The sequence below is a fragment of the Anopheles stephensi genome, chromosome 3 (genome assembly GCF_013141755.1).
Source record: "Anopheles stephensi strain Indian chromosome 3, UCI_ANSTEP_V1.0, whole genome shotgun sequence".
Classification (NCBI taxonomy): Eukaryota; Metazoa; Arthropoda; class Insecta; order Diptera; family Culicidae; genus Anopheles; species Anopheles stephensi.
The window spans coordinates 41,280,987-41,293,782 of NC_050203.1; the positions used below are offsets into that span (position 1 = coordinate 41,280,987).

At 44.1% G+C, this 12,796-nt stretch overlaps 1 protein-coding gene across 5 annotated transcripts in view; it reads left to right on the forward strand.

Annotated features, from left to right (window-relative positions):
• Nucleotides 1-12,796, forward strand: part of LOC118512277 (band 7 protein AGAP004871) — a 63,977-nt gene that overhangs the window by 27,802 nt on the left and 23,379 nt on the right. Inside the window, exons 1-2 of one of the 5 annotated variants that reach the window (XM_036056472.1) lie at nt 9,271-9,411; nt 10,781-11,061. The exons of 2 other annotated variants lie outside the window; for them this stretch is intronic. In XM_036056472.1, the coding sequence (XP_035912365.1) occupies nt 11,031-11,061 (31 nt within the window). In that variant the 5' untranslated portion in view covers nt 9,271-9,411; nt 10,781-11,030. Of the gene's footprint in view, nt 1-9,258; nt 9,412-10,780; nt 11,062-12,796 lie in introns of those variants that run through there. 2 more of the 5 variants (XM_036056473.1, XM_036056474.1) reach the window with 2 other exon arrangements.

Genomic DNA, 12,796 nt, shown 5'->3' on the forward strand with positions numbered 1-12,796 from the left:
ATGAGCTATCAAGCTACGAGTAAAGTCAAGTCAAGGAAAGCCAGAAATGGAGGTAGTAATGCCAAAAAAAAATGATGACGAAGATCTGGGCGCACGTCAATATTCAGTCGACAGGATCAAATGGCGAATCCCTTCCAGATCGTTGCCCAGTACACAGGACTTACCATCCAGCTACGAAGTAAAGCCATCTGGCAGTCAGTTGAATCGATTCCCACTCTTATATCGGTTTAAAACAGAGCGCTCGGTTATTTTTTTTAACTTGTTTAGTAAGAGAGACCTCATTCACTTGTTTAACCGCGCTCAATCAATGGCGCGTGGAATCAATGGAATCGTGCATCAGAATATTAACTCAGCTCTCAGCCCTTTCGAAGTGTGATCTTTAGATTTTTAGTTATATTTTTAGAATAACGGCTTGTCGCCGTTTTCCCGTACTGCATTTAGATACTGCAATATAAGTTATCAAAACTGTTATACAATTTTATTTGAAGAATTAAATTCATTTTGCCACATTGCTGAAATACTAAAGTATTGATTACGGCACCTTCTTTTCCGATTTATTTGTAGCATTTCTTTCACTCTCCTTTCGCTTTGCTCGAATTTCGATAGGACAATGATGGCCGTTTGTGGAAAGATTCTTAGCCCGAACAGGATAAAGCAAACGACAGAGAAACACTAATAAATCTATCTGCTGCAGCGTATTCAATTTGTCAATACGTGTTGTCAATGGTGGTGTTTTATTACACTGGCAACAAACAGTGCTCTCAATTGTGTGTTCGAAATACACCTACCCCGGGCCGGTATCTTGAGCTTTGTCACGTCGGAACGCAGTGCATTCAGCGTTGATTTATGGTCGTGAGAGACTTAATTCGAGCGGGTGGAATAAGCAATCGCGCACCAACTGTTCGGAAGGGCGACATATCATTGTGTCATGCCGTATGTCGCTGCTGCTTCTTTCTTCTTCGGAATTGAACGAGCCAAGAAACCGGCTTTTTTGCAGCTGGAATAAATCGTTGAAGTAACAACTAATGGCGTTCTAAGTACTCTTTTACTTCAGTTCGTTAATTGTGTGTGTGTGTGGTTCACAAAGGGAACGGATTCCTTTCTGCCATTCATAGGGCCTCCGGGAGCATCCGGTTCGCAGACGGTTGCCAAATTTGGCGGATGATCATTCTTCCATTTTATCTTAAGCCTTGCAATCTCATTTCAACATGTCCCCAAGGTCAGCCCCGAACGAGCAATGTGCTTCCGTTTGCATTGTGTGCGCTTGGGGTTCGGAGAATGAGTGTACCACCAACAGTAACAATATCTTATCTGCTTCAGTGCGGCGCCAAGCGTGCTACTGCCGAGAGGTTCTGAATCTTGATATTAAGCACCATGAAACGATGGGATGGAAAAAAACAAAACGAGATTCCGGTTGGAAAGATTCCCATCCTTTGCCTGCTGGTTACGCATCTTATTGTGTGTAAATATTTAATTCTCCTGTGGGTTTGCCTCTTACTTCTTTGCACCCCATAGGTCTTGCTGATATCAGTTTCGAGAGGAAGTTTTGTTCTTTAGCTAAACCTTCACGATGGAAAGAAGTTAAATTTTGCAGTGGAATTTGGAGTTTTTTTTTTATCAATGTGGGTAATTTCTGAATTAAGAATGATGGAATTTAAACTTACGGAAGAACTTCTATCTTTAAAAAACTTAAAATGTGCGAATCAATAATAATTTCAAAACCATTTTCGTACACACTATTAACGTGACCAGTTGGTGATGAGCCATGGGAAAAAAGTATCAAGCAAAGCTTTCTTAACAAAAGTCTCATTTTTCGCCTAATTAATCATGATTTTTGTCATCCATTACTTAACGTTGTTGTTTTTTTCTGCTCCTTGCTCTTCCTCATACACGTCGATACTTCTCCCGGAACTCTTCGGAAGCGACTCGAGACGAGAGGCGTATCGCCCTTATCGTTTTAAGTGTGCCTTCACGTTGTTGAACGCGGTCCGGATGTTTTTTGCTGCTATGTTGTCGAAAAATGATTGACGAATCACGTTGAATGAGACGACCATTTTCCTGCAGGCTCATTTTCCTTTGCTCCGTCTGATGTCTGTCACCGTCCATAGTCCTTGCATCACCTCATAACGAGACGACGCATTACACGATTTATTTTTTTTTATTGGTCGGCCACTTTTGTAAGTGGACGAACAGGTCGAATGATGCTGATAAATGATTACCCACATAGCGGTGATGCGATGGGAAAATCGATAGTTTTGCCATTCTCCCAAGGGTCGGCTTGTCGAATTGTTATCGTTTTTTGTTGTTGTTGTTGAGAAACATTCTAATGCGCATTAGCTTAACAATTATTGCATTAGATAGGCAATTTGTAGCATTATGGATTCCAGATTTAAAGTTTAGAATATTTTATACTTCTGTATTTCTTATTAACAGGTTTTTGCAGACAAATGTTTTCTAGCTAAGGCTTGCACATAGACAAGGTTGATGGCCATAAGCTGAAGAGACAGCTGTGGATGAGGGTAATATAATTAAAACCTAATCCTCCGTGAAGTAATGATTGACGCTAATTGATTGGTAGCAATACCATGCCTCCACGTGATGCATATTTCATCGTGAACGAAAATCGATAGACATCGCTGGAATGGATCTACTCTAAAGTTAGTATGCCTTCAAATACTTTAGATTACAAATTTAGTAGACTATATGAGCAAATATTCTACAAAAAGTTCTACAAAACGCAGTCTTACAGCAAATAACCTCTAAGCACTTGAAGCGATCAGCAATAAATATGTCCATGTCCATGCGCTCCTCTCGATGGTTCATATTTTCCCAATCACCTTCATTCTCCGAGGTACTCTCAGGGATAAAAAACCACCTGATAAGCGGTGGAATTTGGTGGAACGGGAAAGAAGGATGGTGGGAAGGGTTTCCCATTTTGCTCTTCCGTTTTGCCTTTGTCGGCGTATAGCCGCTGTCGGAGTATGCGTTTCCGGCGCAGTTTCCTACACTTAGCACCTTTCGCACAGGAACGGATGTGTTCTATTCCTGCCTGCCGGTTGGTCCGTCGGGCTGCAAGAACGGTTACGGCATCCGAACGCAATTATGACAGCAGATGATGAATTTTACTTCCATTTCATTTCTTTCGGGAACTGAAATTACGTTTGTGTTAGTGCCAGTGGTTATTTTTTTCTTTCTGGCGGCTGTTGTTGTTTTTGCACTTCCTGAGCTTCGCAGGTCTGTGGCAGGAGCCATCGATAAACGTCGAAGGAGTTTTTTTTTGTGCTGGCTTGTGCTTTCTTCGAGGAATTCTTTTTTTTACGAGCAATGGGTTATAAAGTACGGATAGAGGTGGAAAGATAATATGTTTCCCTGCCGGTGACAGGTGTAACATATGGATTTCAAGAGTGAGAACGACATTTTATCTGGTCGTTTCGGAGAGCAGTCGTTGAAGGTGGCACAAGATGACACAAGTTTTTTTTTGTGCCTGTTTTCTTAGACTTTGTGTGTGTGTGTGTGTGTCATATGTGTGAAATAATATATCGTAAAGATGGGATGAAATTTTTTTTAAGAAGTTTTTGTTTTAGGAGCATGATGGAGGACAGTACAATAGGATATTTTATCTATACATGGAACTCGCGATTTGTATGGAGTTTATACGAGCCTTAAATGTTATTTCGAATGGGAATCTTTTTTTAAAATGTCAACTTTCGCTTTTGCTTTCCAAAGATAAGCAGCGGTAGTTTTCAGCTAGAGCAAAGTCCATGCCTCATGTTTCACCGGCAATTTCGGAGGGTTTCATTCCTGTGTTTTTCTTAGTACGGCTGTTTTTATTTTGCTCGCCCTCGTTGACCTCCAACTACATAAACAAGATGTAGATAGCACAACAGATAGACCAATAAATAATAGTCAAAAAAGGCTTGCCTACCGACTGGCGATGCTGCTGCAGTTGTGTTTAGCCTACCGCCTCACAATGAATCAGGCAGGAATGTGGGAATTTATCTGAGATAAAATTGCATCTTAAACTACACACCCATTACGGTCGGGATGGATGGGCCAACGCTCCGTGCGTCCAGGCGCTGATACACTAAGGATGGGTGTTGAAAGTTGGAAGCAGGGATTATCCTTTTAGCTTATTCGTGGCATAGGAAGCTCGAAGCACATGCTACCACCGCTGGACGTCACGTAGCTGTGCAAGCTAGGACCGGGAACTTGAAAGCGAAATGTAGCGTTTTATACGATGCCGGACCTAATTAATTATAGCTTGACGCGGCTCTAACATGAGGAAGGATTACGGAAGGATTAAGATTAAGCGTGCTGAAGGCGTTAGGGTTATAGATGGAGAGGAATCAATTGTGGTTATAAAGCAATAAAAGCAGACGAAAAAAGCGTCTGGATGTAATAATAAGAGATTTAAACATCGTTAGCGGAATTCATGATAATAAACGAATGTACTAGTCTGAAGGTGAATTGGTCATGGAAATATTTGCTTTCAATTCAACCATTTTAATCACCCTTTTGTTAGTCGATGGAGCCTCTTGAAACCTATATGAGGTCGAAGTACTACTGTTACGAAAAACTTTACGCTCAAGTACATTCTAATTAGAATAAACATTTATGAACAAACAATACACAAACAGCGTTCTGATTGCCCGCCGGAGGTAAAGCTAGGGTCAATTGGCAACACTAGCCCATCGGTGCCCAGTCGTGCTGGTTCGAACGTGCAGGAGTACATACGTTTTCCACCCTGGTGCTAACCACGACACGTTACACTCCACTGATGAGCGGTTTGAGAGCCACTTGCATGTGCTCTGCACTAAAGCACTAAAGTTGATCTGCTGAAGTGCAAGAAGTCAGAGGCAGCGTAATCAGAGAGAGTTAGGCAGCAGAGCTCCATCCTCGGCGATGGGAAACATTTTGCCGGGTTGGAAAATCGGAACCAAGAACGAACGTGCAAGGAACTGCACGTGTTTGCATGGCTTCACGGAGCGTTTTCGAGTCACAGAGAGCCCAAGAAATCTCTGACCGCTTGCTTAATTCCCAACAGGATCTGCTGCCTCCGGGGAGCACCCATTTCTCGATGTTTTTACTCGAGGTGACGATTGGAATGGAAGTGCACTCGCGCACATACGAGTTGCACTGGACTGCAATCAACTGCAGCCTGATGGAAGACTTGTGTGAGGAAGATAATCGAGAACATTACGAAATGAAGGCTTAGCCGGGATAGCAACATGTACTTGCCACTTGTTTCATGCCACTTGGGAAAGGTCCGAAAGTGAAAGAAATGGCAGGAACGTGTGTAAGTGTGTCCGGATGGGAAGTGAGATGTGTTTTTTTAGCAGATAACTATGTCTTGGTTGGTGGGAACATGACACTTTACTAGGGTTGACTATTCTGCAGGTCCAAATTAAAGGGAACGCAATACGAGTACTTTATGGTTGCAAATTTTAAACGCTTGTTGTAGGTTTTATTTATAATAAGAATACTGTCTTGACGTATTGTAGCGATTATAAGAGCCTTCCAGACGTTGTTGATGCGTGTAAGTGATTTTATAACAAAAAGAAAACAATACCAAATTCCGTCTTTTGCTCCTTCTTCGCCTGTTCCCATTTCGCGATCAACCCCTTCGAATCAAATGAACCATCCTTGTCACCGTTTCTTGGGGCGTTCCGTAGGCAAATATCGCAAATTTATGGCAAGAAGTACAACTTAACCTAAGACCACACGACTTCAGCAACAAGCGCCGCGGTAGGTATGGTGGTGCTATGTATATCCGTGTTACCATTACAAAGGAAATCCGGCGTGTTTCATCGATTTTTCATGCCATTCAGCACGCAGGTAAGCAATGGAAAATTACGGCGTTAAACCTGTTGGAGTCGCTGTTGATACTTGTTGGTGTTTCTTGACGCCCTTCCCCAGCTGAACCATGACACGCGGGGCGTGATTTCGTGACTTACGCTCCCATTGAATTTATTGTTCGTTCGCGTGCTAATTCTTTGCAACCCTTCACACTAGGCTTTGAAAATGTTACGCACGAGCAGCGAGCTTTTTTCGCTGCATACCTGCCAATAGATCAACGGTGAGGTGACGGTGAGGCATTGAATGGAAACGCAAAGTTACGCGTAAAGTTAAACAAATTCACTTCCATTACATTAAAAAGGGGGGCAAACAAAAGTTGCTTTGTTTGGGGACGACAAGCTCAAGCATTTGGTTTTGCAAGTTGGATTAATGGTGGCCGTGTTGGTCTTGACCGTGGAAGCAATACAGCAAGGACAGCGCAAACATGGGCATAGTTTTAGCTCGGGGGATTAATTTCCGAGTACCTTGGGATTGTTTGATTGAGAAAAACTAAGGTTAATTTTGACTTACAAATTTGATGCTTTTTGCTTTCGAATACAAGAAAATGTGTTGTATTTTAAATGTAACTTAAAGAATTTACGTTTGTTTGTATTTTTACATTTGACGAATTGGCAGCAAGATAACTATATTTACTGAAAATAACCAAGAGGAACATCAATTTTGCGTTCAATTCTAATTCGGAACTTCGTGCTGATGGTGCAATCTCTCTGAGAAGAACTTCAAAAACTTTGAAGTAAAGTTGTATCTATTATCTGGGCTTTTATATTATTGGAAGTGGGATCAACTAGACACCACAGAAATATTCCACAAAGTTAAGGTCTGGAGTAGTTTTCAGGGGAACATTCGGACTGGTGCGATAGAAAAATGTCAGAATCCAGGCTTGACTAGAGTGTTTAACAATTGCATCTAGCTGAGGTCTAAGGTCATTCCAGAGGCTTTGAGGTTTGAGGCAGACTCTTGAACACCTTTATTGTTGATTTGAGAGGAATTATGGTCCGATCGTCTGTTAGGAATATTTCTGTATCTATCATGCCCGATACTTTTAACTGTATTCTGAGAATATTGTTGGTGTCTTCAAGTACGCGGATGATCTTAGAATAATCTTCCCAATTCTGTAAACTCGTCATCTTCAGAATTTCATTGATTACTTGTCTGTTTGGCGTTGTTCAAACGGTCTATTATTTTGCCCACAGAAATGCAACGTTTGGTCGTTCCACCAACATACTCCTTGGAGATATACAATTTGTAGCATTGACATAAACCATGTATGCTCCATCAATGAACTCGATGTATAACTTAATTGTATGCTAAGTTTCATTGCTCGTTTTACATCTAGTGTCTGTGTTAATGTTTATGTACGAAGCACACCTTCATACTGTTGCTGAGTGTGATCAATCCTTGTGTCAATCGAATATGCTTGTGTAGTTCGGTCACCAGCTGGTGTGCCGGCGATGGTTAAAATTGATCGTGTCTGTCCACGTGTCTTGTCATTCGTCGCTTCCTTTCGGGCTTTCTCCATGCGGCCATTCGCTCCAATCCTTATCACTGTCGGTTATTAGGCCTAGAGTCTTTGCAAATTCCTCATTCGCATTTCCAATCCTGTTATATCGATGAGCTTCTATCCAACCACATTGATGCGCTTTTCCTCAGTTTCTTTATAAATACCTTCCCGTTACTTGCCTGTAAGAGGACTTCCTCACATTCCTACTAAGCGTGACGCTTAATGGCCAGAACGACTCTCTCCTCACAATCTTCTCCTCCTTATTCCCTTAATGTAAGGCTTAAACTCATTGTTAAGCCTAATTCCATGATTTAGATGGGTTGCTGTAATTTCCTTTCTGATAATTGTAATATAAATTAAAAAAATTTCATTATTTCATATGACAAAGAGTTCTGTGCAATACATCTAACGTATGAAAAAATGTAAAACATTATTACAACATTTTCTCTTGTTGAGCAAATCGTTCACCATCGATGTACGCTGTAATTTTGAGAAATAATTTAATATTCATAATTGTCGGGTCTTTTGTTTAAAAATAAATGCTATTTACTTAAAAGCTTTGGTTTGCTTTTCGTTACAAAATGTATGAAGCTGATCTCCAGATGTTTTGCGTTCCCAAAGGCACTGCGTATTGTAGTAGGTTCCAGGTAAACGGTAGAGCCTTTTCCGAACTGTGACATGTGACGAAATTCTGCCGAAGAGCGTTTGGCTATTCACTAATAATAGTTTATTATTGTGTCGTTGTACCGGAGTCATTAAATATTTCGACCTCGGCGTACGTTGCCATGGCTTAAACTCTCAGGCAGGTTGTCGACCTTTCGGAACGAAGAAAATTGGTGGCCTGTTGCAAGATAATCACGTATGCGTTCACATTGTTGAAATGACCTTTGATGGGCCATTAGCAACCAATCACGAGAAATAGCTGGAAATGTAAAATTATGAAAGAATGATTCCACTGTCAATACATTAATGTGATGCGACGACCAATTGTGAATTGGGAAATGATTAATATTAACGAGATGGATGGATACCCTCTAATCGTTTCTTCGAGAGGTTATTGTGCGTCATCGGTGTGCTATTTTGTGGAGCAATTGTGTATCCGCGTAGGAAACCGTTGTTTTGCGTTGTGCATTTGCCCCTGCAGGTCCCTCTAATAGAGCGTTTCAATATGGATGTAAATTACTCCGGTGAGCTGAGGTCCAGCTGTGGTTTTACAAGACCAATAACAATCTGCAATTCTACGCTCGTTTTCCCATAGGACAAAACAAAACGTCCACAAAGCTTCTTTTTTGTTGTCGAATTCGACACGCAACAGAGTCCTGCTAGAGTGAGAACGCTAGTGACATTTGCGCACACAAACGGTAGCGCGCTGGAAAAGGACTCTCCACCGGTACAAACGTGGAAAAGCGCGACGAGAAAATTCTCACCAGGAGCAACTCTCGTCGGGAGATGAAACAATACTCTCTCACTAAAAAATTTCCCCTAGATTTCAAAACCTTGAAAACGCAAAGTTAAACTGAACACCAAAAGCTTCTCCAACAAGAAATCCTTTGTTCCTTTGTAAAGCTTTCCATCCTGCAAGGAAGAACACACTGATTGAGCCGTCCCTAAAAAGCTCCCTTACTTCAGGGCGCTTGATGTTGCTCTCGAGCGTATTAAACAGACCTGTTGGAAGCTTTTACCGGGAGCAAAGCTTTCCCGCATCCTCTCAAACACTCTCACTGTTCTCGTGAGCGTGGTGCGCTCCTGAGCCAGAGATTCCTGCTGGGGAGATAGAGCATCATCGGAGTAACTGCGAGTCCGTAAGTGTAACGATGGCAAAACTGGACTGGCACGCTCCGGCAGGCCAAGCAGGCTGGAGACCTCAAAGCTTCGCCACACGTTCGCTGGAAGTTTAGTTCGGTTGTGCGTCCGCTAGCGAGTGGTCGAACTTTTGGTAGCGATCCTTGGCGCCTTGGTGCTGGAAGTGTTAACAGTACACAGTAGTGTTGCGTCCACGAGCTCGATAACGACCCGAGTGTGTGTTCGATCCGCAGTGTGACGCATGAAATACGGTACCTAAACCATACGGCCAATCCGATACTTTAAAGGATAAAAATTATGCATTATGCACAGTAAACGAGATCACACAAAGTGAACGGCGGCTCGTACCTCGTAGTGTCGGTTGGCTTTGTTTGGCCGTGTGTTCCGACCCTCCATACACACACACACACACACACACACACACATTTACACACAGCCACACGAAGAGTATTATCGCGTGTAGCCTGGCTGCAGCATCCAGCTCGCATCCGGGGCCAGGTTTCATTTCCGTTCAAATTCGTTATCCTCGCGCGCTTGGTGTGTTCTTTGTGCGCTCCGTTGTGTTCTAGCTTGTAGATGTATGTGGCAGCCTTTATTTTCTCGCCCCGTTACACAGCGTGGTTGATGCTGGTGAAAAGCAAAAATTCGGTTGCCGCGCGAGTCCCGGAAACGGTTCATGATGAACTTCCCATCACTGCAATGAGCCACTGCTAGTCTGCCGCCGTACTGCTGTTTGCTGCGAGCGGCGTTCGAGGGAGTTATTAAACTTTTCAAAAGTTTTCATCCGCAGCACCTGCAGCAACAGCAGCAGCAGCAGCAACGGCAGCGTGTTCAGGTCTCCCCGTGGGAGTTGAGGTCCGGGCAGCTCTCGAAGGGCTGTGATTTTTAAAGAAATTTGCGTGCTAAATCGAAAGCAAAACAGGTGACCAGCTGAGGCTCGTTCCTATCATGTGTTTGCATTTGGTGTGTTTGTTCGTGTTTTAGCGTTTAGCGAATTAGCCGTGTCCTTTGTGCCGTCCATTGTGAATACAGCAGGTCCATGCTGGTGTGCCAGATCTAATACATTGCGCTCTTCACCAGGCGGGAAGCAGTGCTATTACGTCGATGTAATTTGTTAGTTCAACGGGTAGCCAACGAGTAACGCTTTCACATCCTCCGGATATCGGCTTGGTGAACAAAGGCAAGACATCCGTGTGCCAGCAAGTGAGCTAGGGTTTACGAATATCACGAACAAACCGTGATCAATAACGGTAGCGGAGGGATTAAGTCTGCAGAGAAATTACAAAGGAGCAAAAGGCCTTCTTCTCCAACTTCTTGTGGTGTGTGCGAGTGTGTGTATTTGTGCGCAATCTAGAGTGTGTGTGTGTATACATATTTGAGCCCTTTCGCAAAAAGTTGACGCGTAAATCGGTGCCCAGTGTAAAGCCAATGTGCCTGCGAAATGATGCATGTTTATAGAATATTGATTTCGCGGCAAATTGTTTCCAAGTACTGACCTCACAACGGCAAACCACGCACCATACCACACTCATACACACTGTTCGCCCAGCTGATTTGCGAACTTCTGTGAAGAGACCCGACTGCACAGAAATATCGCTAAATAAAGTATCCTTTCGACAGCAACGTTCGCCAGCGCTGCTGCTAACCCGAACGGTGCAGGTCTGCCGGACGAACCTGAGACGACGTTAGATCCGCGCTGGGATAATTGGTCGCAATCGAAGCGATCGAATTCAGGGAGGTGCCGGGTAGTGGCCTTGTGTTGTAAAGTGTTCGTCCAAGTTTCTACGGCAGACGTAGAACCCAATCCGCCATCACGACGACTACCAACGGAGGAAACAAGCTTGGTCACATCACACTGATAAACGGAAATATGCCTGAAGACAGTGCTGTCATAGTGGAAGGTAGGGACGAACGGGTGGTTTGAGGTTGAGTTGGAGTTCGAACCGCCCCATGTATGTCTCCTGTGCGCACATCCCCTTTTACACCGTGTCCCGTGTCCCCGTTCCCATTCGAAACGTTTGCGAAACGGTCAGCAGTGGATGTGCGTGGTACAACCGCTTCTTCGCAAGGTTGACCCGTACCACTGCTGAACCTCCTGAATTGCACCGAGTACATAACAAATTTAATTAAACGCCTGTGTCCGATATGCACCTGCCCGTGGAAAGGGTTGTGGATGTTTTTGGTAGATGCACTTTGTGTTTTGTTTCCTGCGGTTCAGGCACTTTGCACGACCTCGCACAGAATTGACCATCGATAGAGTGAGAGGATCTTCAGCAGAATGCTACCTCGCACCGACGTAAACGATGTTTTGATTTTTGTGTGTATAAATAAGTTCAAATCCAACCCTCTGCCGCTATTCCCTGTCGTCCTGGAGCAATGGACGGCATCCAATCCATTTTCCATCCATCCGTCCATACACACATCCAGCACACCTACTGACATATACTCACAAGACAAGATACACTGCACAGCTCCTGTCCCGGCCCGGCTGGTCGGGCTGTTGTTTCCTTAGTGTGTGCTGCCATCCCGCGTGATGACGGACTGCCACGACAGGTCAGACGGAAGCGAAGCCTTTCCGTGTTGCTGTCATTTTCGGTCGCTTCCATCAGCTTTCTAGGCCGCTTATGTTCCGAAATCACTGCTCCGAGTGAAGCTGGATGTCAACCGACCTATAAGTACAGCCAACAAGTGCAACAGGAAACAGGAGACTTCACCTGGCCCTGTGCACGTACACAACTACTTGCAGGCACCCTAGTGCACTAGCGGAGATACAGTTACCAGTGAGCATCCTCTTCACTTGTAATACGGGGGACACTCGATCAAAAGTGACACGTTTACGGGGAAGGGTGTCGTGTGGCAAGGGGTCTCCTATTTATAAAAACGAATGTTCGCCTCTGTCACTCGGAGGCTGCCATGGCTGAAAAGGGTTCACAAGTGATTGATGAGTATTTGATGAAAATACAGTTTATAATCCAGTGGAAACTCTGCGATAAAGAATAGATAGATCTCTCCGTCCCTAGCTCGAGCTGTGAAGCTTGCGATTTCGACAGCTTGGTCGAAAGGTGAAGCTCCAGCTCGTCTGATAATGTCTGATCGGGGGCCGTTGCTAGAACAAAGAATTGTGATGAAGGATGGAGAGAGTTGAAATTTTTCAATCAAACCCAGCGGCTATGGCACTCCATCGCCTAGTTCACCACAAACCCGAAACAATGCATTGTTTGTGCATTGATGATGCATTCCCGGCATTCCAGATTACTTTTTGAACACGCTTCGGTGCATTTATTGCCGGCAGTTTGTGTGTTGCCTTTGCCAAACCGACCGACCGACCGAACGACCGTCCCGGGGAGCTTTGCACCATACTAGTCGATAGTCAAAGAAGGTCTTTCGGGCGGGCGTCAAGACCTTCGCAGCAATTGTATGCGGACGGCACGTTTTATAAAATAAATTATCCTTTAAAGTTTGCTCAATCATGGCCATCGTTTGCCATTGCTAAATGGTCGCAGCCCGAAACTGACCTACTTCAACGCGTCGGGTCGTCTGGAGGCTGCGGATGGTAGCGTTTGCCTGCAAACCGGCTGCCCTTTGCAGTGGCGTCACCGGTCACCAGCTTCGTCCTGACCTTTCACAATGGTGCTA